The sequence below is a fragment of the Haemaphysalis longicornis genome, unplaced genomic scaffold (genome assembly GCF_048455015.1).
Source record: "Haemaphysalis longicornis isolate Haplotype H1 unplaced genomic scaffold, Haemaphysalis longicornis Haplotype H1 scaffold_1, whole genome shotgun sequence".
Lineage (NCBI taxonomy): Eukaryota > Metazoa > Arthropoda > Arachnida > Ixodida > Ixodidae > Haemaphysalis > Haemaphysalis longicornis.
Genome location: NW_027526203.1, coordinates 465,881,235 through 465,904,300, shown reverse-complemented (window position 1 = coordinate 465,904,300; position 23,066 = coordinate 465,881,235). Strand labels below are relative to the sequence as shown.

Genomic DNA, 23,066 nt, shown 5'->3' with positions numbered 1-23,066 from the left:
TCAACCGCAGGTTTTCCTGATTTTCGGTGATGCATGCTGGGAGCACTGGAGCCATCGTGAACCGCCGCGGTGGCCCATGCAGTGGCTAAGGCGTTGCGCTGCTGAGCACCAGGTCGCGGGTTCGATTCCCGGCCGCGGCGGCCGCTTTTCTGATGGAGGCGAAAAGCAAAAACGCCCGTGTGTACGAGATTTCGGCGCACGATAAAGATCCCCAGGTGGTCAAAATTAATCCGGAGCCCTCCACTACGACGCGCCTCATCGCCTGCGTTGCGTCGGCGCGTTAAACCCCACAATCAAATCAATACCTGAACAAGTTCTTGTAGAGATGATATCAGACGACGACAGCGGCGACGAAGACCTCGATGTGTTTTTTGTTGACCTGTGAGTTCTTTTTTTCATCCGTGTGAACATTTATAACTTTTAGCCTTATCTGTGATGAGGTTGACAAATGACGACCACCGCCGCACTGAAGCCTCAAGTTTTCTAGTTAGACTCCTTGGAAGACTCTTTTATATGTTATTTCAGCTCTCGCAGTTTTGGGGAGATTCTAAAAATGATAAAGGTATTTATCATACGAAATTGCACTGTTTTTCTAATAAAATAGGCCCTAGCGGGAAATTTAGCGGATATGTTTTAGAATCTAGCGGAATCTGGCGGATTTCTTATGGCTTTTTAGTGGATATCTGACGCCCAGCGGTGGCAACACTGATCCTCACCGGCTCCGCCTGTCGGCATGCAACCCCCTCAACGCCGAATCCCCAACTGCGAATGGCCGAAACCTGCGCGTAGTTACACCGAAGAGGTCATTCTTTTCTCTGATCTCTCCACAAAGAAAGGAACAATCAGGCAGGACCTCCACCATATTCGCGGATGCGATCGCACTCGGGACTTGTTTGCCACTTCTAAGTGCCGCCAGCTATATGCGTGTATAACAAATTTTCGGCTCGTATACAGACGCCGCGATGCCTGCGCTGAAGGCCACAGTATACGAAAGCGTGTGCGCGATTCTGGGACAAAACACGGACTCGGAGGCCACCCGCAGCATTCAGAGCAGAACTCGTTCGTTTCCTCCTCGAACGCAGTGCGGCGCATCTCCAGGGCTTATTTCTGTCTTTCTTTTTTTCCCGCGTCCCACAGATATATATAAAAAAAAAATTAGTTCAGCGCATGTGGCATTTTCTGTGGCGCAAAACTTAGTCGGATCTTGGAAGAGACTACGGTAGATACGAAGCTGCTTTAGTCAACTTGTTGAAAGCGACAATGGGTAGAGTAGTTGAGGGCAAAACGTCCTTTACGAATTCCGAATTGAAAAACACGTACACGCTTACCTGAGACAACAAACAACGTTTAGCACCTATACACGTGGTAAGTCCGGTATTTGGACAGATATAATTCATATGCAACTGAGCGACAGGCATTACGCCGGAGATTTCCCGCCAGACACCCTGGCTGAGCAACTTCAATCAGGAATGTTTTTATTCGTTTTTTTTTTTTGTATTTCAAACACGCGGAAGTTAGCACAGCATAGAACAGTTATAGCGAACCAGTTTTAACGAAATACCGGCTATACAGAACAAATCTTCGTTTCCAGTTATCATTTGTACACATATACTTTATGTTCAGATATACCGAAAAACGGGCATAACGAACTGATTTCCGTTTACCTATGTGTTTGTTACAAGCGCGCTCAACTGTATCGGGCAGGAACTGCCCGAACGAGGTAAATTAACCACCCGAACGTGAAAATCGGGTGGACGCGTTCGACCCGTCAAATGCTTGATACTTCTCAACGTATTACCATATTACCAGTTTTACGTCCGTCGTTGGTTATGGGGTGAAGACTAGTATACTCGTCTTCAGCCCATAACCGACGACGGACGTAAAACTAAACCTGCCGAAAATTGTACAAAGTGCGCAGAAAAGCAGTAAGACGTCTGCTTAATTCGACGCAAAATGTACATGCACGGGCATCACAAAGGTGTGTAAAAGCTTATAATGAAGGTGTGCACGGCGAAATCATTTTTGGACGAGCAGGCAGGCACGCGACGTCGGCGTCGAGAGCGTGCGGGCACGCATGCCAACTTCGACTTTACAGCCTAAATCGTCGCTCACAAGAGAAAGAGAGAGACAGTCGCCAGAGCGATGCTTCGCTAAGTAAGGCATATCCTTCCGAAAATCCTTCGGAATTAAGGCTCCACCGGAACTTTTTCGGACAGCGCGCCAAATTCATCCGCCACTGCACATCAATGCGGGGAAGTGAGAACATGGCTAGAGCCGCGGGAGAACCTCCCGACGGCAACGACATCAGCTGACGTCCACGTTCTAAAGATTCAATGACCGAAAACAGCATACACCGAAAAATGTCACATTTGTACGCTTTCACGCTAGTTTAACACATGCGCATGACAGTGGCGGAACATGTTGCATTAACCCGAAGGCCAACCAAATTCTCCCGAAGTTCAGCATTGTCCGTGGTCTCTGGCATGGTGGCCTCTGCAATCCGACGTCAAAAAAGCACGCCCAGTAAGTTCTTGCTCCTAGCACTGCCAACACGATTGATCTGCGATCCATCAGTGAAGTGACATGCGCTGCCGCCGCGTCACGTGGAGCCGCGCCGCAAGTCAGCTTGCACTGTGGTGTATGCGCCGCTGTGTCGGCATAATCGCCCTGCACTGACGCCGAAACAATCGTGCGCTGCTGGCAAACGACACGGACAAACCAGCAGAGCGGGCAATGACGAAGCAGGGTAGTGCCACTCAAGCTCTGGTTCGCGACGGCCAAAAACCCCGCGAGATGCAGCGGCGTGGAGAATTTCTTTCGCCGGGTATGTGCACGGCCATGCTCACCTCCGTGGGGATGTAGCAGAAGAGCACGCCGCGGTCGACCAGGGCGTAGATGTAGCGCTGCATGGCTCCGCTCGGGCCGGCCGTGCACGAGAGAAAACAGCGGCGCAGTACGCGGGCCCCTCGCCGACGCCGTTCTCGCTCTTTTTTGCGCGCCTTTTCCTTTCGGCGGAATAATCAGGTCGGCCGCGGCATGCCGATCGCCGCCATCCGGCCGCTCTCCCCCCCGCGGCCCTCTTTCACCTGTCCACCGCGTGCCGGCAGGCGTCAGGTTCCAGCCTCTCGGGTCCTCCTCGAGAAGTTCCGCCGATGCGCGCCGCGAAACAGGGCTATGCGGACTAAACCTGGACACGGCAGACTTCGCTTTTCAAACTAAGGGTCCCCGCAGCCAGCAGTCGAACCCCCGACCCTCGTGCGTAGCTACACATAATACCTTAGCCACTGACCCACAAATAAATCCGCAAAATAACTACACCAGATATATATTCGTTCAGTTATATTGTGGTTCAGTGAGCCCAGTTATATTACTAACCAATTTCAATTATGTATTCTTCGAGTGAATAAGTTTTCCCGCCGCTGAGGCGCGTTGTCTAAGGCGTTGTGCTGAGCCAAGGACGCAGTTTCGAGCCCGAGCCCGAGGCCGTTGTTGTGATGGGGGCGAAAAACGAAAACGCCCCCCCGTGTGTCGAGATTTCTGCGCCCGTTAAAGACTCCAAGCGGTCAAAGTTCATCCGGAGCCCCCCGGCGCGCCTCATCGCCCAAGCGTAGCTTCGGCGCGTTAATCCCAAAGTTGAACTTAGTGAACCTTTCTTGTTTCGACAATTTTTCGTACGGTTTCGGCAGCTCGTTCAGGCGCAGCGTGACAGCGCGCGCAAGCTCCAGTGAAACAGCCACTGAAGGGCTGCTTGTCCTCACATATTGTCGAAACGGAACGAACAGCTCACGGCCGAACCTGTAAGACACTCGGTTTCGGCGCACCCTCCGCGGGAGTTCGCAAGTCAGACGAATCTAAAAAAGGTCTTGAGCGATTCTATCCGTGGACTGATCGCATGATTGCTCCCTCTGCCACCGACCGTTGATTTCGAGTAACAATTTTGGACGGGCGAGAACAGCTGCCCAATTTGCCAGTCCCCGAGCGAAGTGAAATTGCGCGACGTCACCTGTGGCCGGCATCAGCGTCCCGAGGGCCGAGAGCTCTCGCCCCGTCGAAGCTGACGAGTCGTCCCGAATGACCGCTCAAGGCCTCGGTTCGACCGCAGCGCCGAGGGGCGCGCATAAAAGAAAACTCAACAGGGGAAGCAATCTGCGCACTTTGTGACGAGCGTGTGGCAGCGAAAAACCGCGCGCGCCCAAGGCTTGCAGGTCCTCAACAGGGACACAGCATCAGCGGCGACCACATTCCTCCGGGCGGCCGGATGATTGCGGGCCGGTTAAAAGTTGCTCTCGGCTGTCCTTGCGAGCGACACAAAAACCGGGTGTCAATCGCCGCCACAAGGGCCGCGGTGAGGCAAAAAAGGCCCGCACTTATGCTCGAAAGCGAGGAACAGACAGTGCATTGTCCGCATTAGCCCGCACGGCCGGGTACGCACGCGGCGTGTAAGCGAATGTGAGGCATGCAGTTCAGTCGCCAACACTACGGGCGCCGTGTTTCGGCCTGACATGCAGACATCCCGAGGTGCCCACAACGGATCACACTAGGCACACCATCATCGTCATCATCATCCCTAGCCTGTTGTCCTTGTGCCCACTGCAGGACGAAAGCCTCTCCCATGTTCTTATAGCCGTTCCTGTCGTTTAATGTCCTAGTCCATTCTTACCCTCCGAACTTCTACATTTCATTCTATCAAGTCATCTGTCTTCCTCTAATTGCATAGCAAGAGGGGAACATACAACGCTTTCAACGTGCTTTCAATCCAAGCTTAAAGGAGCCATGAAGAGAAAACACAAGTTTGGTTCATTCGAAAGATTCCCTCGTTAGAACCATAACGACACCACTTATAACGCAAACTTCGCTCAAATAAGCTACATAATTAGGAAAAAAGGAAATGACCATGCGACCCACCAGCTCATTTTCCGCAACAGAACCTATGATGTCACTCGAGAATGTTCTGCGATTGGCGGAGGCCGGCAAAAGCAAACGCATGTTAGGCAGGGCTTACAGTTTGCATAGCGAGCTAAATGCCCGTGAAACATACTGCACATTCTTTTTATGACAAAGAACGGTGGAGTAAACGGTTGAAGTTCCGAACGAACACGCAAGCGTGTGCGCCAATGCGTACGAAACTACCGCCGGCCGAGCTCGACATCTCGCCGTCGCGCAGACAAATTTTCGGGTTCGAGGCTCTTAGGGGCCAACGAACCATCCCAGCACGCACAGCCGCGACCTTGCTTGGTATCGTAATCCCTTCACAGGAGGTTGGCCGTCATTTCGCCAACCAGCAAAGGTAAAAATAGAAACGAGGGGAGTAAGGAACAGCAAGCAGCGACGAGATAGTGACAGTCGTCGCAGTTTCGAAATGGTGTTGGCTTGCTGCTATTGTTAGGAGCTCGTTTCCAGTTTACAACCACTGAAAACTTCAGTTTGTCCGAGTACTTTACAATGAAATTTCGTTGCTACGTTTTGAAATGCCCATGTAGTACGGGCAAATCGTCGAGGGAGTGCGACATCCCCGGTGAGGAGATCTCCATTCATGTGCTGCCCAACGACGAACCTCGGCGAAGCAAGTGGCTACGTTTTGTGAACTTTGCAAACGGAGGAGAAAGAGAGCTAAAGGAAGTACGAGTGTGCTCGCTTCATTTCCGAGGAAGTGATTACGGCAGGGACCCTTACGTTAGCTCATTCCTGGGACATGCTGGCGCTCGTCGCAGACTTCGTCAAATCGCCGTAAAAGCGCTCTGACCTTGGGGGAAAAAAATGCCGTAAACACCGCGCATTGACGCTCGAATCTTTCTGGTCGAAGCAGAGAGCTCGCGCGAACGGCTTTCCATACACGACACCGGCCAACTGGCATAAGCGATACTGCTACTGAAATTGAACTATTATTAACCGTAATAAAAATACGGCACATACGTACCAGTCTGTATTCGTCCGTCGCGACGGGGCTGACGAGGCAGCGGTGCCGACGGCAGGGCGTTCGTCTGTTGTGGCTATCGCGGAATGGTCGCTTTCCCGTCCACCGCGTATCCCACAACTCTTGCCGCTCGTGCACTTAGAAGCATTGAGCGTTCAAGTTGTGTGAGGTTGTTAAATGCAAGCCCGAGCTCCTCGGCGAGAGTTTTGTTCTCCGGATCAGGCGATTCCATGACTAGGGCTGCGGGTGCACTAGGTTTTACTAGTATTTTTAAAATGGCCGCCGTCTCGGTCGACTCCCGCGTGTGGAGTCGACATACTAAGTATCTGTTTCATGGACCGGCTCGTATGACGCCATGGTTCACGTCACGGAATGTGCAATTTTAGCGGGAGATTCAAAATTTTGGCTTAAATTGCCTTATTTCTCAGTGAATAAAGCATCATTTGCTTCCGGGAAAGCGCTTGGGGTACTATGAAACACCTAATCTTTCGAATAAAACAAACTTTTGTTTTCTCTTCATGGCTCCTTTAAGCAGTGCCTTAGGCAGCGTTAAATGGACGCTGTTGGTACTTGTTTTAGTTTTGCGTTCCTCTTGACTTATTTCACCACTATATTTAACGAGTTTTGCTATCGCAAAAACCAATCCAACGTGCATTCTCGATTAAAGGTTATGTATCTATATTTTGCCTCATTTGCAGCGATGCAAGCAGATACGGCCAATTTTGGGGCCGCGCGGCAAGTGGTTGAACCGAGTGACGGGCGGACGGACCAACATTTTCGGGTTTATAAAATGCAGAAACTCCCTCCCAAGTGCAAGCCACTCCAGTCACACACCGAGCTCCTTGAACGTCGTCTGCACTGCTATACACAAATGCATTGCTGAACTTTTCCCGGGGCAATATAGCCGGTCGCAAATGAACCACTCAAGACCTAATCGCATGTTCTTATGCGGCAGAACAAACGGGTTTCCCTGTTGGGTACACATAGAAATGTCCCCGCATTTAAAAATTCGGACGTCATTAGTAAGACAATTCAGCTCGCGCCTGCGGCGCTGGCGCTTGTCTCTAGTTGCTCAGCACGAGGTCGTCGGGTAAATTTCTTGCCGAGGCGGTGCGTATTCTCATGGGAACAAAATGTCCATACCAACCATTTTAAATATGAAACATGGTCAATAAGCGCGTGCGTGAAGTAATCGGTTAGGTGGCCAAAAAATATCCGAGCCAACTATAACTGCTCAACGTGCAGGTAATTAGATCGATCGATTGTAGGGTTTAACGCGCCGACGCAACGCAGGCGATGAGGCGCGCCGTAGTGGAGGACTCCGGATTAATTTTGACCACCTGGGGATCTTTATCGTGCGCCGAAATCTCGTACACACGGGCGTTTTTGCTTTTTGCAGGTAATTAGAAGAAAAAGCGCTCTCTTTTCCTCGTTCTTCAAAGTGTGGGCTCTATCTGCGTGCTCGTGACGTCACAGAAGCACACAGCGTCGCGGAGTGCCGTTTCGGTCTGGAAATAACGATGGCGTTCGCAATTATTCTGCAAGGCCCAAATGATTGCCAGCAGCACCCCTGCAGGGTCCCTTTCAGCCCCACGTTGGAATTTCGAGCAGCACTGCGCATGCTCCCTCCACTGAAAGGCACAAAATGGCTGCCGATGCCCGTGGGCCTCGCACCGCCGGCGGCGGATGAGTCACACCGGAGCGCAGCTAGGCCGCTAGAGGCGTCCGAATGCGCGTACCACCATTCTATGCTAATACCGTTGCAGGACCCGCAGAGCCACCGGAAGCTTTCCCGTGTGGAATCACGCGTCTCGGAACAACCGCTGCCGTCACGCGCCGCCATTGCGCCACCCAGAACCGCTGCGCACACGTTTGCGGTCGCGCCCTTTGCCACCGCCGCAAGTTCGTCGTACGCATAATAACCAGTGCAGAAGCTGATACAGTACAACTCGTTTATCTGCAACTATGATATTTCCGATGCCATTTCTCACGCCCAGGTCTCAACATCTCCTTAGCATGCACTGTATGCTTCTATATTGCGTGATATGCGACATTAACATAGACCTAATAAAAAACCAAAAGCCCGTTGTCGTGGAATATTTATACTTGAGGGCGCTGGCATCGAAGGAATGATAAGTTTTCCGACGCCTGTAGTGTATCTCGGAGCATCTTTGGTGTCATTGTACTTAATTGGATCATGTTAACGTGCGTGCTGAAAACGATGACGCCATTCCGTTAGTTGTTGAGCACAAGCTGTCCGATCGTTTTTCCGTACGGAGTCGTTTCCTTTCGCGTTTACCGCAATCAGTACACCACACCAAGGCAGGATCAGAAATTGAAATTATTGTCAATCGTAAGCTTGGTTTGTTGCTCAAAGAATATGACTGGGAAGCGTTCCTTTCAGAGGTTCCTGAATGCCGCACCTATGATTCATTCGTAACGATCTATGTGGAAATGGTAAACTCATGCAAAAAAAATTATACTGTTAAAACAGAGAAAGGCAGACTGTCCTTGGATGAATCGCAGCATTCTTTCCGCTACTGCTGAAAAAGAGTTCGCTTGGGTATTGTGTCGACGCTTCCCTAACAATGATAAATCGCCCGCCGCTTATAGAATTGCCCGCAATAGGGTTGCTGCCTTAATTAGTACCAAATAGCGTCAGCACTTTCATTGCGTATTTTCGGAATTCCGGTCGCATATTTTCAGAATTCCGGTCTAACCCGAGTAAAACCTGGTTCGTTATAAATCAGCTTAAAGGCCGCCCACCAAAAAAAAAAAAAAAAAAAAAAAACGCATGAAACCATCGCTAGAAATTTTGGTGCGCTATCCATAACATTAGCGGACCAATTCAATACTCATTAACCCTCGGTTGCCAGAAACTTCCCCACCTGGCTTTTTTCCATTTAAAGTGCGTTGAGTATAGTTAACCCTGCCCTTATTCGCTACATTTTATTTAGTATGACAAGACGGAAATGCGCTGGTATGGATGGTATTACTGTCGATGTCCCTGCAGGAATTTCGATACTTTGAAATGCGTTTTATTGGTTATTGTCAACAACGTCATTGCAACACAGTCATTTCCGCCAAAGTTAAAACAAGTCATTTTCATAAAGTTTTTTCAAAATTCGTATATTGAAACTGTGCATACGGACATCCATCCTTCAACACCCTTATCACCTGGCCACCTTAGCGCAGTTTGGCGTTGCCAGCGGCCTGGCAAAGCGTGATTTAGTGGGCGCCTACCTCCTTCCCTCCTCCCCCCCCCCCCCCCCTTCCCTCACCAGCGACGTTCGGTCTTCCTCTTCCTAATAAAAGAATTCGCCATCATAATTTTCGCTCTACACTGGCGGAAAACGCAACTTAGTATCTAGCTATCGAGCTGTGTTCATGCTTTCGCGTGTTGCCTTGTTAATTGAAAAACACGCATACTCCACCATCCTCAACTTTCTCCAGCAACATAATGTGCCTTCACCAACACAGTATGGTTTCATGTAAACCTGTATGTAGACTGGGATAGTTGGTAATTCATAGTGATCAAATGTATACCGCAGCAGATACACACGGGACGTGTGTATTCTTTCCGTCCCGTGTGTTTCTGCTGCGCTACATTTGATCACTATGGTTTCATGATCACAGGGCGGGACACTCAATTGGCGTTGGCAGATCTGTACGATCACTTGAACAATACAGTTGATAACGAGTTTGCCTGAGGCTTATTTTTAGACGTTTCGAAAGCGTTTGATTCCATCAGTCATGAAGTGCTCCTTCGTAAACTGATTGATTGCGGGGTTTAACGCGCCGACGCAACGCAGGCGATGAGGCGCGCCGTAGTGGAGGGCTCCGGATTAACTTTGACCACCTGAGCATCTTTAACGTGTGCCGAAATCTCGTACACACTGGTGTTTTTGCTTTTCTCCTCCATCAGAAAAGCGGCCGCCGCGGCCGGGAATCGAACCCGCTACCTCGTGCTCAGCAGCGCAACGCCTTAGCCACTGAGCCACCGCGGCGGGTTCCTTTGTAAACTGTGTGACTATGGATTTCGCGGCCCCTTGTTGCCCTTATTTTAGAAACTATTTGGGTGACCGAACCCAAGTCGTTGGTAGCATTAAAAGCAGTAACACTGAACTAATGGCGGCGTCCCGCAGGGTTCTATTTTGGCCCCCCTTTTAAAGTAAAGCTTTAGCGTTCTCACTGACGGCGTCTGCAACACGAGAACGCCCTGCAGGAAAGCCAACTTTCTAGAGCTGACGATGATGATCACTTCACCCACGATCATTCATGATCGTGGGTGCAGTGAAAGGAAGAAACGCGTCCCGTGGTAGGAACCGAACCTGGCTCTCTCGCGTTATGAAGCTGGCGTCTGTCCGATTGCTCCATTTCGACAGGGTCGAAACTCGGACCAAACTCAAACGACAAGCAAAGAATGCGCGACGAGAAAGCTTCGCGTTCAACCAACGGTCGTCGTTAGAAGACGGAAGGGTGCGTGATTTTGTTTAACCTTCACGTTAACGACTTCTCTACTTACGCCCAACACAGACGCGTTTTTTTCAGCATGCAGTATAGTTTCCCGTCACGGCGACTACGATCAGGCGGTGGCCACGTTGAAGACTGATGCTGGTAATGTCATGAACACGGTTTTGCAGTAACTTGATTCCGGTCAACACCACAAAACAAAACTGGTATGTTTCCACAACCATTTAAAGCCTATTCCTGCTTTTATTTTGTTTTATCTGCATTCTCCCCGATGTTGTAGTAGTTGTACTTGCCAACTATATTGAATGCCAGCCAAACGTTAAATAGTTCGGTGTTCTCCGGCTCAAAAATGTCCTGCAACAGTCAGATGGCCCATGTCCGCGGGCACCTCCGTAAAATACCTTGCTTACTTTGCTGCAGAGAGCGGCAACGACCGTCCACGAGTACGCTAAGTCCTGCGACCTGAGCTGCGCTCCACAGAAATCGGAGCTGCTCATGGTACAACCGGGCAGACCGAAGAAGGAGGCGCCGTCGAACGTTACCATCTCCATCGACGGCACGCACATCAAGCCGACCGAGCAGACCCGTATTCTGGGCCTGTTGCTGCGAAGCGACGGCAAGGCGACGGCGGCTTTAACAAAAATCAAGAACACGTCAGAACAGATTACGAGCATGATCAGAACAGTTGCCAACCGCAACAGAGGACTCAAGGAAGAAGACGCCTTGCGTCTGGTGCAGGCTTCCGTCGTGTCGCGCGTCACCTACTCCGCCCCGTACCTCCGGCTGACGAAGGCGGAAAACGCAAGCGCTCAACGCGACCATAAGAAAAGCAACAAAGACCGCCATGGGCATGCCGATGTACTCGTCGACGCAACGTCTGATGGACATGGGCACGCTCAACACCGCGGAAGAGCTGATCGAGGCTCACCTGTCCAACCAAAGAATACGGCTGCGCAAGACCGAGCACGGCCGGGCCGTCCTGAGAAAGATCGGATGGCAGATAGAACCACAGCCAGAGACGGTGGCGCTACCCAAGGAGTGGCAAAAATCAATCGAGACTAAACCCCTCCCCCGTAACATGCAAGCGGGAAGGCACGACGAGAGGCGATCGGCGCGGGCCAAAGCTCTGGCCCGGCAGCTAGAGGACCCTCGGGTACTCTACGTCGACGCTTCGCTCCCGAAACACAGCACGAAGGCAACAGCTGTCGTCACCACCATCGACAAGCTGGTCACCAGAGCGTCGGTGCGAACAAAGGACCCGGTCGATTTAGAAGAGGTGGCCATGGCCCTCGCCCTGGCTACGCCGGAGGCGGGGACCGTGGTAACCGACTCCAAGACGGCATACGGGCGCTACCGGAGGGGGAGAGTCTCTCCCGCGGCACTAGCCATTCTGAACAAACGAAGACCACCGGGACAAGCGATCAAGCTAGTGTGGGTCCCGGCTCACTCGCAGGTGGAAGGCAACCTCCTCGCCGACCACCACGCCCGAGAAATGTCAATCCGGGCCGAGGACGAGCTACCGCACCCCGCCACGAGCTACAAAGACATTGTCCAAATGTACCGAAACGAGCGATGTAGGCTTCCCGGTCTGCATCCGCCGCTGGACAGACGACAGCAGACGATCGTTCGTCGCATGCAAGCGGGGTCGCTAGCGCATCCTGTGCTCCTGAACAGGATGTACCCGGCCGAGCACGACAGCTCGTGCCCGTTCTGCAAGGAGAAGAGAGGCACTCTGGCGCACATCATAGGGGAGTGCACGAAACTCAAGAGCCCCACCCCTATCCCCAACCCCCTCGAGCGATGGGAGACCTTGCTGTCCAGCCCCGACCTCGCCACTCAGTACGGACTGGTGGCCAAGGGCCAGGAGCTGCTGGACACATATGGGTCCCGTGACTATGGAACCACCCCATCTGGTGCCTGCGCGCACACACCTTCTTTAAAGGGCTCAGTAAAAGTTGATTCTCTCTCTCTCACATCGCTCTAGTGTAAACGTGCCGCTCAGCGCGGGGCACTTGGAATAATGCTCGGGCTCTGAACACTCCTGCGGACTGCCTTCCTGTAAGTGCTTGCTAAAAACCACACGAGTACAGTCAGCGACACAATAAGAAAATGTGAAAAGAACAATGCAGGAATGATAAAATCTCGTTTCGCAACGATCGAATGATGCCACGGGCCGTTTTAGTAATGAATTGCCGTCATCCAACTTCGTAGACGCACTCTATAACGACGCAACAAGCAATCTTTTCGTGAGGTTTGTTTACTTGCTCGCGTTCCATTTGTTGCTTAAGGTACAATCACCAGTCCGAACGATTCCGTCGTATAAGCGCACATTCTGATAATATGTAAAAAAAGGAATAATATGACCCATTGATTGGTGCTTACTCAAAAGGCCTGCCTTAAACCTTAAATATCAGATGGGAACCACATAGAAAAGTACTACGCCCACGCTACTGCCTGAAACGGTTGATTGATTGATTGTAGGGTTTAACGCGCCGACGCAACGCAGGCGATGAGGCGCGCCGTAGTGAAGGGCTCCGGATTAATTTTGACCGCCTGGGGATCTTTAACGTGCGCCGAAATCTCGTACACACGGGCGTTTTTGCTTTTCGCCTCCATCCGAAAAGCGGCCGCCGCGGCCGGGAATCGACCTCGCGTGCTCAGCAGCGCAACGCCTTAGGCTGCCTGAAACGGACACTGGAGTGAGTTCATCGAAGTTTTATTTCCAGTTGCATTAATTGTGCAGTTGTAGCCATTAATCCATTACACGACTGTGTTCAGCGCAAGCCTACCGAGCATTATTTTATTTCTAATGGGCGCCAGGAGAAAAGAAACGCCACACGCTTTTCACGGCAGCTGCACAGCTCCGGAAATGACGTCACACTGGACGGTAATTTACATATATTCACTGCCTTTAGAACCTTGATTTCAAACCATTTCGAGGTTAATATCCACTTCCCGTTTGTTCATGCAAAGGCCATGCAGGTTAAACATGATAGCCATCAGCTGAACTAAGCCTTGCAGACTTGCCAGTGCATCGTCATAGCCAGAGAAAAGAAAAGAACTAAAACAAGGGCGGGTGGAAAGGGGTCAATGGTGCGTGTCAGCCGTCCAGAAAAAGTGAGCACATACGCATCGTAGAGTTTAATCTGGTACGATTTAAAAATCGCCTCAATGTCCCTTGAGTCTGCCACGGTAGCGAATGTAAACACCAAGAAGAACACAGGACAGCGCACTGCACAGCAGTGCGCCCCTCGTAAGCCCAACAAATATCCGTGCCCCCCTTTCCTTCAGGCCCATGTGCGCATTCACTGGCCATTGAAGTGGGCGAAAACCTAAAAGGAGCTCTGCCATTATCGGCAACGGCGAATGCTTCCGAGCGCTCTTCCCTGCTTCCAAAATCCAAGTTCTGCTATATTGGTTTTGCGATTTCACTCGTCAGAACGGAGAAGATTAAATTGCCTTCATTTTTATATACTCGACAACTGCCACCGGCTGATGCGAGAAAACGAGCGGCCGGACAAAATATCATCGCGCACTGCCACAGGCGTGTATCAGAGTAATATTCCCCCATGCCCAACCGCACCCCCCTTCATGGGAAAGGAGGCTGGCCGACTCCACTGCAACGAGGACTGGCTGACCGCGCAGCTCCGGACAAGGGGTTCCTCGTTGATGATGACGATGCCCTTGAAGTGTTTGGCACATAATCACAAGAGGGGATTGGCCAGGGCTAGATCGATGACTCCGCCTCTTAAACATATTAACTTACGGGGTTTCTTGTGGAAATTAAGTTACTTTCTTGTTCCTTCTCAGGACACAAAGCAAAAATTCGCAAGTGTAGGTCATGCACGGTGTACAGAGCAAGAAAACAGGACAAGGTACAGGCACGCTTTCGTATAGCTTCACACATCTGCTTCGTGTATTCTTTTACAGCATTCAGCCTGAATGACGGAGCGAATGCTAGCGCTTCGTCCCATATGTCTTGGTCTTGCGCCGTGCCCTTACTGCCGCTCGTCCCGCGCGCTGTTGCTTATTAACCTCACTGAACAAGCGTGAGCTTTATATTGTGTCAGCGTCCCTTCCACCGGAAGACCACTTTTCGCCATTAGCAGGACAATGGTACAGCTTAAAATTCGGGATAAAGGTATTCGCCAAACGCGCCTATAGGTCAAGCTTCCCTGTGGAACAGACTGTCAAGTTTTCGATGGGTGTTGCCACCGTGAATGGCGTGTCCAATGGGTCCCCGTGCGTCTCCGTTGCTATGGCAACTCCCAAGGGGACCTGTGCACCTGAGACCAGTGCTTTTCGATGTGAGGTGTACGGTGAACTGTCGGTCCGCTTGGCATGGTCTGCGGGCCGGGCTGCACAGCCTCCCTCGCCCCAACCTAGCTTTCCGTGTCCTTGGCGTAGCCCCAAGGTGTACCACAAGAATCGCAACGAATGAGAACGGCAACAAAGACGGGCATTCGACCACGTGCGGTCCCTGCCTTCACGAACAGCCCCCTAACGTGACAGCAGCCACTCTCAAGTGTCCCAATTGTGTGGCTACGTACTGAAGCAACTCCTGTACTATAAGGAACGCCGTAATGGAAGGCTGCGGATTAATGTAAAGCATCTGGGGATCTTTAAAGGGGCCATTAAAACAAACAAGTTTGGTTCGTTCAAAAGGCTGCTTTGTCCCAATAACAATGACGCCAATTTTATCGCAAACTTCAACAAATAATGGAGATACCAAAGAAAACATGTCACGTAGTAGTGGCGACTCCCTAGCCACTTTTCGGCTTTTTACTATGACGTCACTGCATTTTTTTTAAGCGATTGGCGGCGGCCGAACTAAACCATTTCACACGACTGGGCTACTGTAACTCTGGTTCCGTTTGATCGCATCACTTGAATGCTAACGTGCAGTTGACACACTGATAATTATGCTTTTACTGCTGGCCCATATGACGCCACTCTTGCCAATAACACGCTGCTGTAGCGCGAAATTTGAAAGTTTCTCAATACGTATTGCGTTTTCTTAGGTTAAAAACTTCTTTCCTTGCTAGAGTAGAGCTGAGTGAGGTATTGAAACCTAGTTCTTTCTAATTAAACGTTCTACTTTGTCTTTATGGCCCCCTTAATGTGCGCGAAGGGGGTTTGAAGCGGCATAATTTGCAATACAGTTGCCTAATGCATGGTTGGGAGGTTGTCAAGTGCGTCAACGCTACCTGCAAATCTGCTTTCACTGTTTGTGACGTAAGGTCAGTTTATTTTTTAATTTTTTGGCTTATGGAAGCGCTGTTGCATATAAATAACTATAACCAAGGCAATCTTCCTCGCTTATAGCTATAAACTAATACAACCAGGTACAGCCATATGCGAACTTTTACGGGCTATACGGGAGGTCTTTTTTCATGGAAGTCGTCGGGACAATCTCTCTTTCTCTCTCTCTCTCTGCGTGCGTTGTGTGTGTGTGTGTGTGTGTGTGTGTGTGTGTGTGTGTGTGTGTGTGTGTGTGTGTGTGTGTGTGTGTGTGTGTGTGTGTGTGTGTGTGTGTGTGTGTGTGTGTGTGTGTGTGTGTGTGTGTGTGTGTGTGTGTGTGTGTGTGTGTGTGTGTGTGTGTGTGTGTGTGTGTGTGTGTGTGTGTGTGTGTGTGTGTGTGTGTGTGTGTGTGTGTGTGTGTGTGTGTGTGTGTGTGTGTGTGTGTGTGTGTGTGTGTGTGTGTGTGTGTGTGTGTGTGTGTGTGTGTGTGTGTGTGTGTGTGTGTGTGTGTGTGTGTGTGTGTGTGTGTGTGTGTGTGTGTGTGTGTGTGTGTGTGTGTGTGTGTGTGTGTGTGTGTGTGTGTGTGTGTGTGTGTGTGTGTGTGTGTGTGTGTGTGTGTGTGTGTGTGTGTGTGTGTGTGTGTGTGTGTGTGTGTGTGTGTGTGTGTGTGTGTGTGTGTGTGTGTGTGTGTGTGTGTGTGTGTGTGTGTGTGTGTGTGTGTGTGTGTGTGTGTGTGTGTGTGTGTGTGTGTGTGTGTGTGTGTGTGTGTGTGTGTGTGTGTGTGTGTGTGTGTGTGTGTGTGTGTGTGTGTGTGTGTGTGTGTGTGTGTGTGTGTGTGTGTGTGTGTGTGTGTGTGTGTGTGTGTGTGTGTGTGTGTGTGTGTGTGTGTGTGTGTGTGTGTGTGTGTGTGTGTGTGTGTGTGTGTGTGTGTGTGTGTGTGTGTGTGTGTGTGTGTGTGTGTGTGTGTGTGTGTGTGTGTGTGTGTGTGTGTGTGTGTGTGTGTGTGTGTGTGTGTGTGTGTGTGTGTGTGTGTGTGTGTGTGTGTGTGTGTGTGTGTGTGTGTGTGTGTGTGTGTGTGTGTGTGTGTGTGTGTGTGTGTGTGTGTGTGTGTGTGTGTGTGTGTGTGTGTGTGTGTGTGTGTGTGTGTGTGTGTGTGTGTGTGTGTGTGTGTGTGTGTGTGTGTGTGTGTGTGTGTGTGTGTGTGTGTGTGTGTGTGTGTGTGTGTGTGTGTGTGTGTGTGTGTGTGTGTGTGTGTGTGTGTGTGTGTGTGTGTGTGTGTGTGTTTTGAAGTGAAAGCAGATCAATAACAAAAAAACATCTGTAAATCAGCCGCCAGATGTATAAAAAGGAACACCCTTAGACTTTCGCTCTCGGCGTCCGTAAATTCCTACTCGTGACACGGCACTGGAACTAATTGCGGAAAAGCAGCAGCATTGCTCGTGGTCGGCGCCACCGGCACCACGCGCGCTCAGAACCTCCGAACCGGCCGTACACCCACTGCGCGCGTTCTCTTATCGCTACGTGCTTCGAGCCCAGCCTTGCCCCAAGGGTTCTCCTTTCTCGGTCTATAGTTTTGTGGGAGCTAGTGTGCGGTCGTGTGCCTTCCTTATGCGAAAGCGCCGGGCACAGCAGCCTCAATGCACGGCGGCTGAACTGACGTTATCACTGCGTCGTGGTCGTACACATAAGACACGGTGTCGGCACCAAAACCTCCTTGGTCGGCACACGCACGGTACGGAAGCAAGGACGATCCAAGACCGCGATGGTACGAAATTGGTCATTTCGCTTTCCAGTTGACTTCGTACCGCCTCCCACGCCACGCCAGCCAATGAGCCACTGGAACAGTGCGCGTGCCCCACCGCAGCGGCAAATGGCAGTGTTTGAGGAAGAGTCGTTGCCTTTGCAATTGCAGTGATTGAGGCAAATAGAAAATCATAGCTCGTTCAATTTCGACTAAGTTGTCATTCAACATTTAGGAGCGTTAGAATCGTTCCGCTTCCAAACTCACCCCTGTTCGGTCGCATTTATCGACATGATGAACACGGGCAAAAAGGAGTTTTTACGGCCAGCCTTTCTCCAGAATCCCCCATAGCCCGACTTTTTACCCCACCCACCCCCTCCTTTTTTGTCTGAAAGCATCAGCAAAAACAAAAAAAAAACAAAAAAAGAGCACGCAGAAAGCTCAGTCAATCCCCATACCGGCTAATCTTACGCAATAGTCCGCAGACATAGCTTGTGATCAGTAGATTGAGGAGAAGGGGGTTGAATTTGATGAAAGGTTTTCCGCTGAGGCGAGGCTACACGGGAAATATAAGTGAGGAAGGCCACGCGCAACCTCTCCGCACATTGCCCTGAGGACACGCCACCGGAAATTCAGTTCCGTTTCGGCGTTTTCGTCTAAATGAGCGAGAACAGGCGGGATTTGCAGGCGTTGTTGCAGCTCGCAGAATGCTTCCTCTTCGGTGGTCCCCTAACAACTCAAGTAATAGACAGGCGGTGAAGCAGCACTCACACCCTGTCTAGAATGGAACTTGCACTAAAGGCCCGCTCAAAGTTCAATTCGGTCGGTGCGAATGCATGGAAAGGTCAACTTCGCTTATTTTTTTATCAAAACCATTCGCCCCCCCCCCCCCTCCCCAAATCACCAGTTCACTCCCGGAAAAAATGGCACTTGAAAAAAATTGGGCCCATCTCCCCGCGAGGGGACTCGAGTAAATGCGTCGCTTAGGGGGTGGGTGTATTGCGTTAACGTTTAGTGTTTGGGGAGTTGGTGGTAGTGAATGCGTTGTATCAGCAGCTTCTTGACGTAGTTTGAATGAGTCAAGGATATAAGGCGCGTTCGTAGCCTCCCATTCTGTGTCGGCTTTGTGGCGCAGTGGGTAGAGCACCATGTACATTGCGTTCCGCCCGCAGGGTCGAGGGATCGAAACCAGGCGCCGGATAGTATTTTTTTTTTATATAGTGTAGGGGGAGGGGTGCGGACCACGACTACGGACGTCAACGCGGGTGACATCGTGAGTTACTGAAATGCTCTGCATTTAAAAGCTGCGCTCAAAGCTACTTTGGAATTGATAAGCACTGCAACCAATTTTTCCGTCAGTCCATCGCTCTAACGGGGTGACGGATGGAAACTGCACGTATATGCGGAACCGGCTCGCGGCGGAGTGGGGACAACAGGTGATGCCTTCCAGCCCAGGACGGGGCCCACGGAAACCAGTGTGTGGTTTATCGAGAGACCTGCAAGGACCAACGCGCGGTTAACGAAACTTGCCGCGTAGAGAGCTACTGGCAGATGCGCTCGCTTCCGTTTGCTATTCTTCCCGGCAGCGTTCACAGTCAGCGAAGGAAATTTCAGCCTCCGCCCCTTCGCAAGCTTCGAGTTGTGTAGGCTCAGAATAGCACGGCTGAGCGTCTCTTAGTTTCCCGGATGATCCGGCAGCGTCTCGTTGGCACCCTCCTAGCCGGGGTTAAACTTCCTTCATCCGTGAGGATAGGGTCGCACACACGTGGGTCGACACGTGTCTCGCAACAAGAGATACGATGTTGCTGCAAAAGCCCGTAGCGGAAGCCGCGCAAAAGAACACACATCGGCCATCGGCATGCATGCGCGGTCTGCGAAGACAGTTCAACTACGGCTACGCAATCTCGTGGTTGGCTATAGCCCCATCGCTGGTGCTCGACAAACGTAAAACAAGAAAGTACTGATGATACATAGTATACGTACTTCTTATGAATCGTGAACGCGAAAGCAATAATGTTCAATTGAACGCTGCTGAGCGTTCCTTTCAGTTTTGCGCTGTCTGCGCCGCTTGCTATGCGAAGGCGCGTGCTTGATATGCTCGTACGGCCGGTCTGGATGCGCTCGCGAGCTCTGCTGGACGCGCTCGCGAGCTCTGCACAACTCGCGAGCGCGTTCTGACCGGCCGTGACATGCCACTGAACACCACACTCGCATCCTGAGCATGGCCAAGCACAACACCGTCCGCAAACAGAGACCCACCTCTCCAACCAACGAATCGGACTCAGCCAGACCCCAGCGGGATGAGCCGTCCTAGCTAAAATCGGATGGCAGGTAGCCTATCACCAAGGCAAAGGACCCACACCCACTATCTGGGCCACCATCATCGAAAGTAAACCAATCTCCCAAAACATGAACCCCGATTGCAACAAAGGTCGCCGAAAGACCAGAGTGAAAGCCCTGGCCAAACTCCTGGACAAAAATGACGGAATCCTCTACACAGATGCCTCACTCCCCATCGGCTCTACATCGGCAGCGATAGCCGTCACAACTGACAAGCTCGTCTGCTGCGCTTCCCTCGTCACACCGTCCTCCGAAGAGGCTGAGGAAGTGGCCATAGCGACAGCCCTTCCTCAACCCGGCACCAAGACCATCATCACGGACTCCCAGAGAGCATACAGCAACTACAGAAAAGGGTGGGTGTCTCTCACAGCGACCCACATTCTCCAAAAGACAGACCCTCCAAATTCCAAAACCAAGCTCACATGGGTCCCAGCGCACTCCGAAGTCGAGGGCAGCGAGTTTTCTCATCAACAGGCCCGCGAAGCTACCCTCCGGGCCGAGGAGACTGCACAACAACCCATCACTAGCTACCGCGAAATACTCAGACACTACAGGGAGGATAAGGCACGTTTCCACCCACCTCACCACTCCCTCACTCGACAAGGACAATGCATCTATCGACAAATAAAGCAAAAACACCCGTGTGTACGAGATTTCGGCGCACGTTAAAGATCCCCATGTGGTCAAAATTAATCCGGAGCCCTCCACTACGGCGACCCTCATCGCCTGCGTTGCGTCGGCGCGTTAAACCCACCATCAATCATCATCAATCATCGACAAATTCAAGCCGGGATCCTTTCCACACCCTCTACTTCAAAACAAAATTTACCCCGCACGATACGACAAGGAATGCCCTTTCTGCAAACGACTCGGCATACTCCGCCACGTCATTTGAGAGTGCGACTTTTCCCACACCGTGCCCCCTCCCCTCCCCCCAACCAGCACCGCATTACTTGAGCGATGGGAGACTTTGCAGCTCCGCCCTGGAAGACAAGACCCGACTGGTCGCCAGGGCAGTGGCGGATCCAGAGGGGGGGCCCTGGGGGCGGGCCGCCCCCCCCCCCCCCCCCCAAGGCACCTGTTCACCCCCCCTTGCTTTCCCCTTTCATACCCATCTCCACCCATCCGTCTCATCCGCCAACAACGTAACGTAATGTTCCTCCATGTGTTCATGGCTTTGGGCTCATAGCAGGCATATGTCGACTTCGCGCCGCCTCACATTCCCCCCCCCCCCCCCCCCCCCCCTCCTCCCACCCCGGCGGCTCGTTCAATGTTTCCCATTCCCGCGGTTTTCGCTGCCAAGCGCTGCCCCACAGCAGCCGCCAAGGCCATGAGCAAGGGAGCACGGTTCGGCAGCGCCGATGCAGACGACAAAGATTGAGGAGCAGAAGGAGGAATAAACATTTATTCAGCTGTATTAGTTCCGTTGTGGGAGGCCTCCTTAGTACAGGAAGCCTTGGTCCTTGGCTGCCCGGCGGGCCCTGTCCACCAGTCGTTGCTGGTCTTGAGGACGTGAGCTGGTCAGCTGGTCCTCCCACTGCTCCAGTGTTGGGTTTGGTTGGGGGTTTAATGATGGCGATTGTCGGCACTCCCAGACCATATGGTAGAGAGTGTTGGGTGTGGGGCAGTGTTGACAAGTCAGAGTGTATGTTGTTGGGTAGATGGCATGGAGTAGTGTTCCGTGGGGGTAGGTGTTAGTTTGCAGCTGTCTGAGGGTAATGGCGTCCTCTCTGGTCATGTTGGGGTGTGGTGGGGGGTAAATGCGGCGCTGCAGTCGGTAATGGGCAAGGACATCCGTGTATCTTCTTGGAATGTCATCGCTGGAGGTCATCGATCTGTCTGCCAACGAGGGGAAGGCCCGGAATGTATGCTCGCGGGCAGCGGCGTGTGCCGCTTCATTCCCCTCGAGGGATGCGTGGCCTGGGGTCCAGACTATGCGGAGTTCGGGTGGGCTTTGTAGATTGTTCAGGATGCGGATGGCTTGACCAGAAACACGACCTAGTTGGTAATTGCGGCAGGCGGTTTTGGAGTCTGTGATCACAGTGAGGTAGTCTGAGCCCGTGGTAGCAGCGAGGGCGATGGCAATTTCCTCTGCAGACTCTGTGTCAGGGACTGGGATTGTGGCCGACGTGAGTTCTGTGCCATGGTTGTTGACAACGCTGATGGCATGCGCAGACTTTCGAGGGTACCGGGCAGCATCTGTGTAGCGGACCGCTGGTTTGTTGTCTCCGTAGGATTTTCTGAGGGTGATGACCCTGGCCTTTCTTCGGTATGCATTGAATACGGGATGCATATTTCTGGGGATAGGAGCAACGGTAATAAGTTGGCGTAGAACCAGGGGAATGCGCTGTTTACTATATGATGTCTCCTGTGCATCGTAGCCAAGCCGACGTAGCGTATGACGACCCGTTTTGGTGAGTTTAAGTCTTTCGAGTTGGCTGATTTTGTGAGCTTCAGCGAGTTCCTCCCAGGTGTTGTGCAGACCAAGTTTCATTAGCTTGTCGGTAGAAGTTGTCAGAGGTAGACCAAGTGCAAGCTTGTAGGCCTTCCGGATAAGGACATTCAGTTTGTCGCGCTCGCTATTCTTGAGACTGAGGTATGGAGTGCCGTAAGTAATCCTACTGATGATTAGGGCTTGGGTCAAGCGTATTATGTCGTGCTCTTTGAGACCATGGCGTCTGTTGCTTACGCGGCGAATGAGATGGGTGACTTGAATTACTGTTGCAAAAAAAAAAAAAAAAAGGAAAGCTCCCGAGATTAGTGCAACACCTTTGGTCTCTTTGCTGTCCAGAGCAGTTTTGAGCAGCTCCTGGGCAGTCCAGAACTGCCCCCGCATAAGGCAAATGAAATATGTGCAAATGGGCAAATGAAGTACGGAGGCCACTGCACTCGCTGAGGAGATCGGGACAGACCTTCGCCTGAAGCGCGCACCGAAAAGACAGCCCCCCCCCCCCCCCCCCCCCCCCCTTGGCGCCACCCTGGATCCGCCCCTGCGCCAGGGGCCTAAAGGCCCGCACACCATATATGGAGCCCGTGAAGAGGGCCCCGCTCCATCTGGCGACTACCGGCATTTTTTTGGCTCAATAACGTCTTCTCTCTCTCTCCACAGCTGCACACTTGGCGTTGCCCATCAGCGCGGTCCTTCGTTCGCGCTTTTATTAATGCGAACGAAGCTCGTGCTATGGAAGCCGAGAACGGGGCTCCCACTTTAGCGGCGAAGCCGCCTTTCTCGCTCAATGGGCTATTTCCCACTGAAAGGCTGCTCCATGACCACGGCATTCGTTCTGCGGTACGACTCGTACCAGTCCTGCTGTTTTTGAACATACAGGCTGACTTTGTTAAGGGTCGGTCTGTCCC

General features: G+C 51.7%; 1 protein-coding gene across 2 annotated transcripts in view; it reads right to left on the bottom strand.

Moving 5' to 3' along the window:
- LOC144156212 (rhotekin-2-like) overlaps positions 1-23,066 on the bottom strand; it is a 182,622-nt gene that overhangs the window by 152,741 nt on the left and 6,815 nt on the right. Inside the window, exon 1 of one of the 2 annotated variants that reach the window (XM_077688094.1) lies at positions 2,847-2,979. The exons of the other annotated variant lie outside the window; for it this stretch is intronic. Coding sequence (XP_077544220.1) covers positions 2,847-2,909 — 63 coding nt within the window. The 5' untranslated portion in view covers positions 2,910-2,979. Of the gene's footprint in view, positions 1-2,846; positions 2,980-23,066 lie in introns of those variants that run through there. 2 annotated transcript variants of the gene reach the window in all.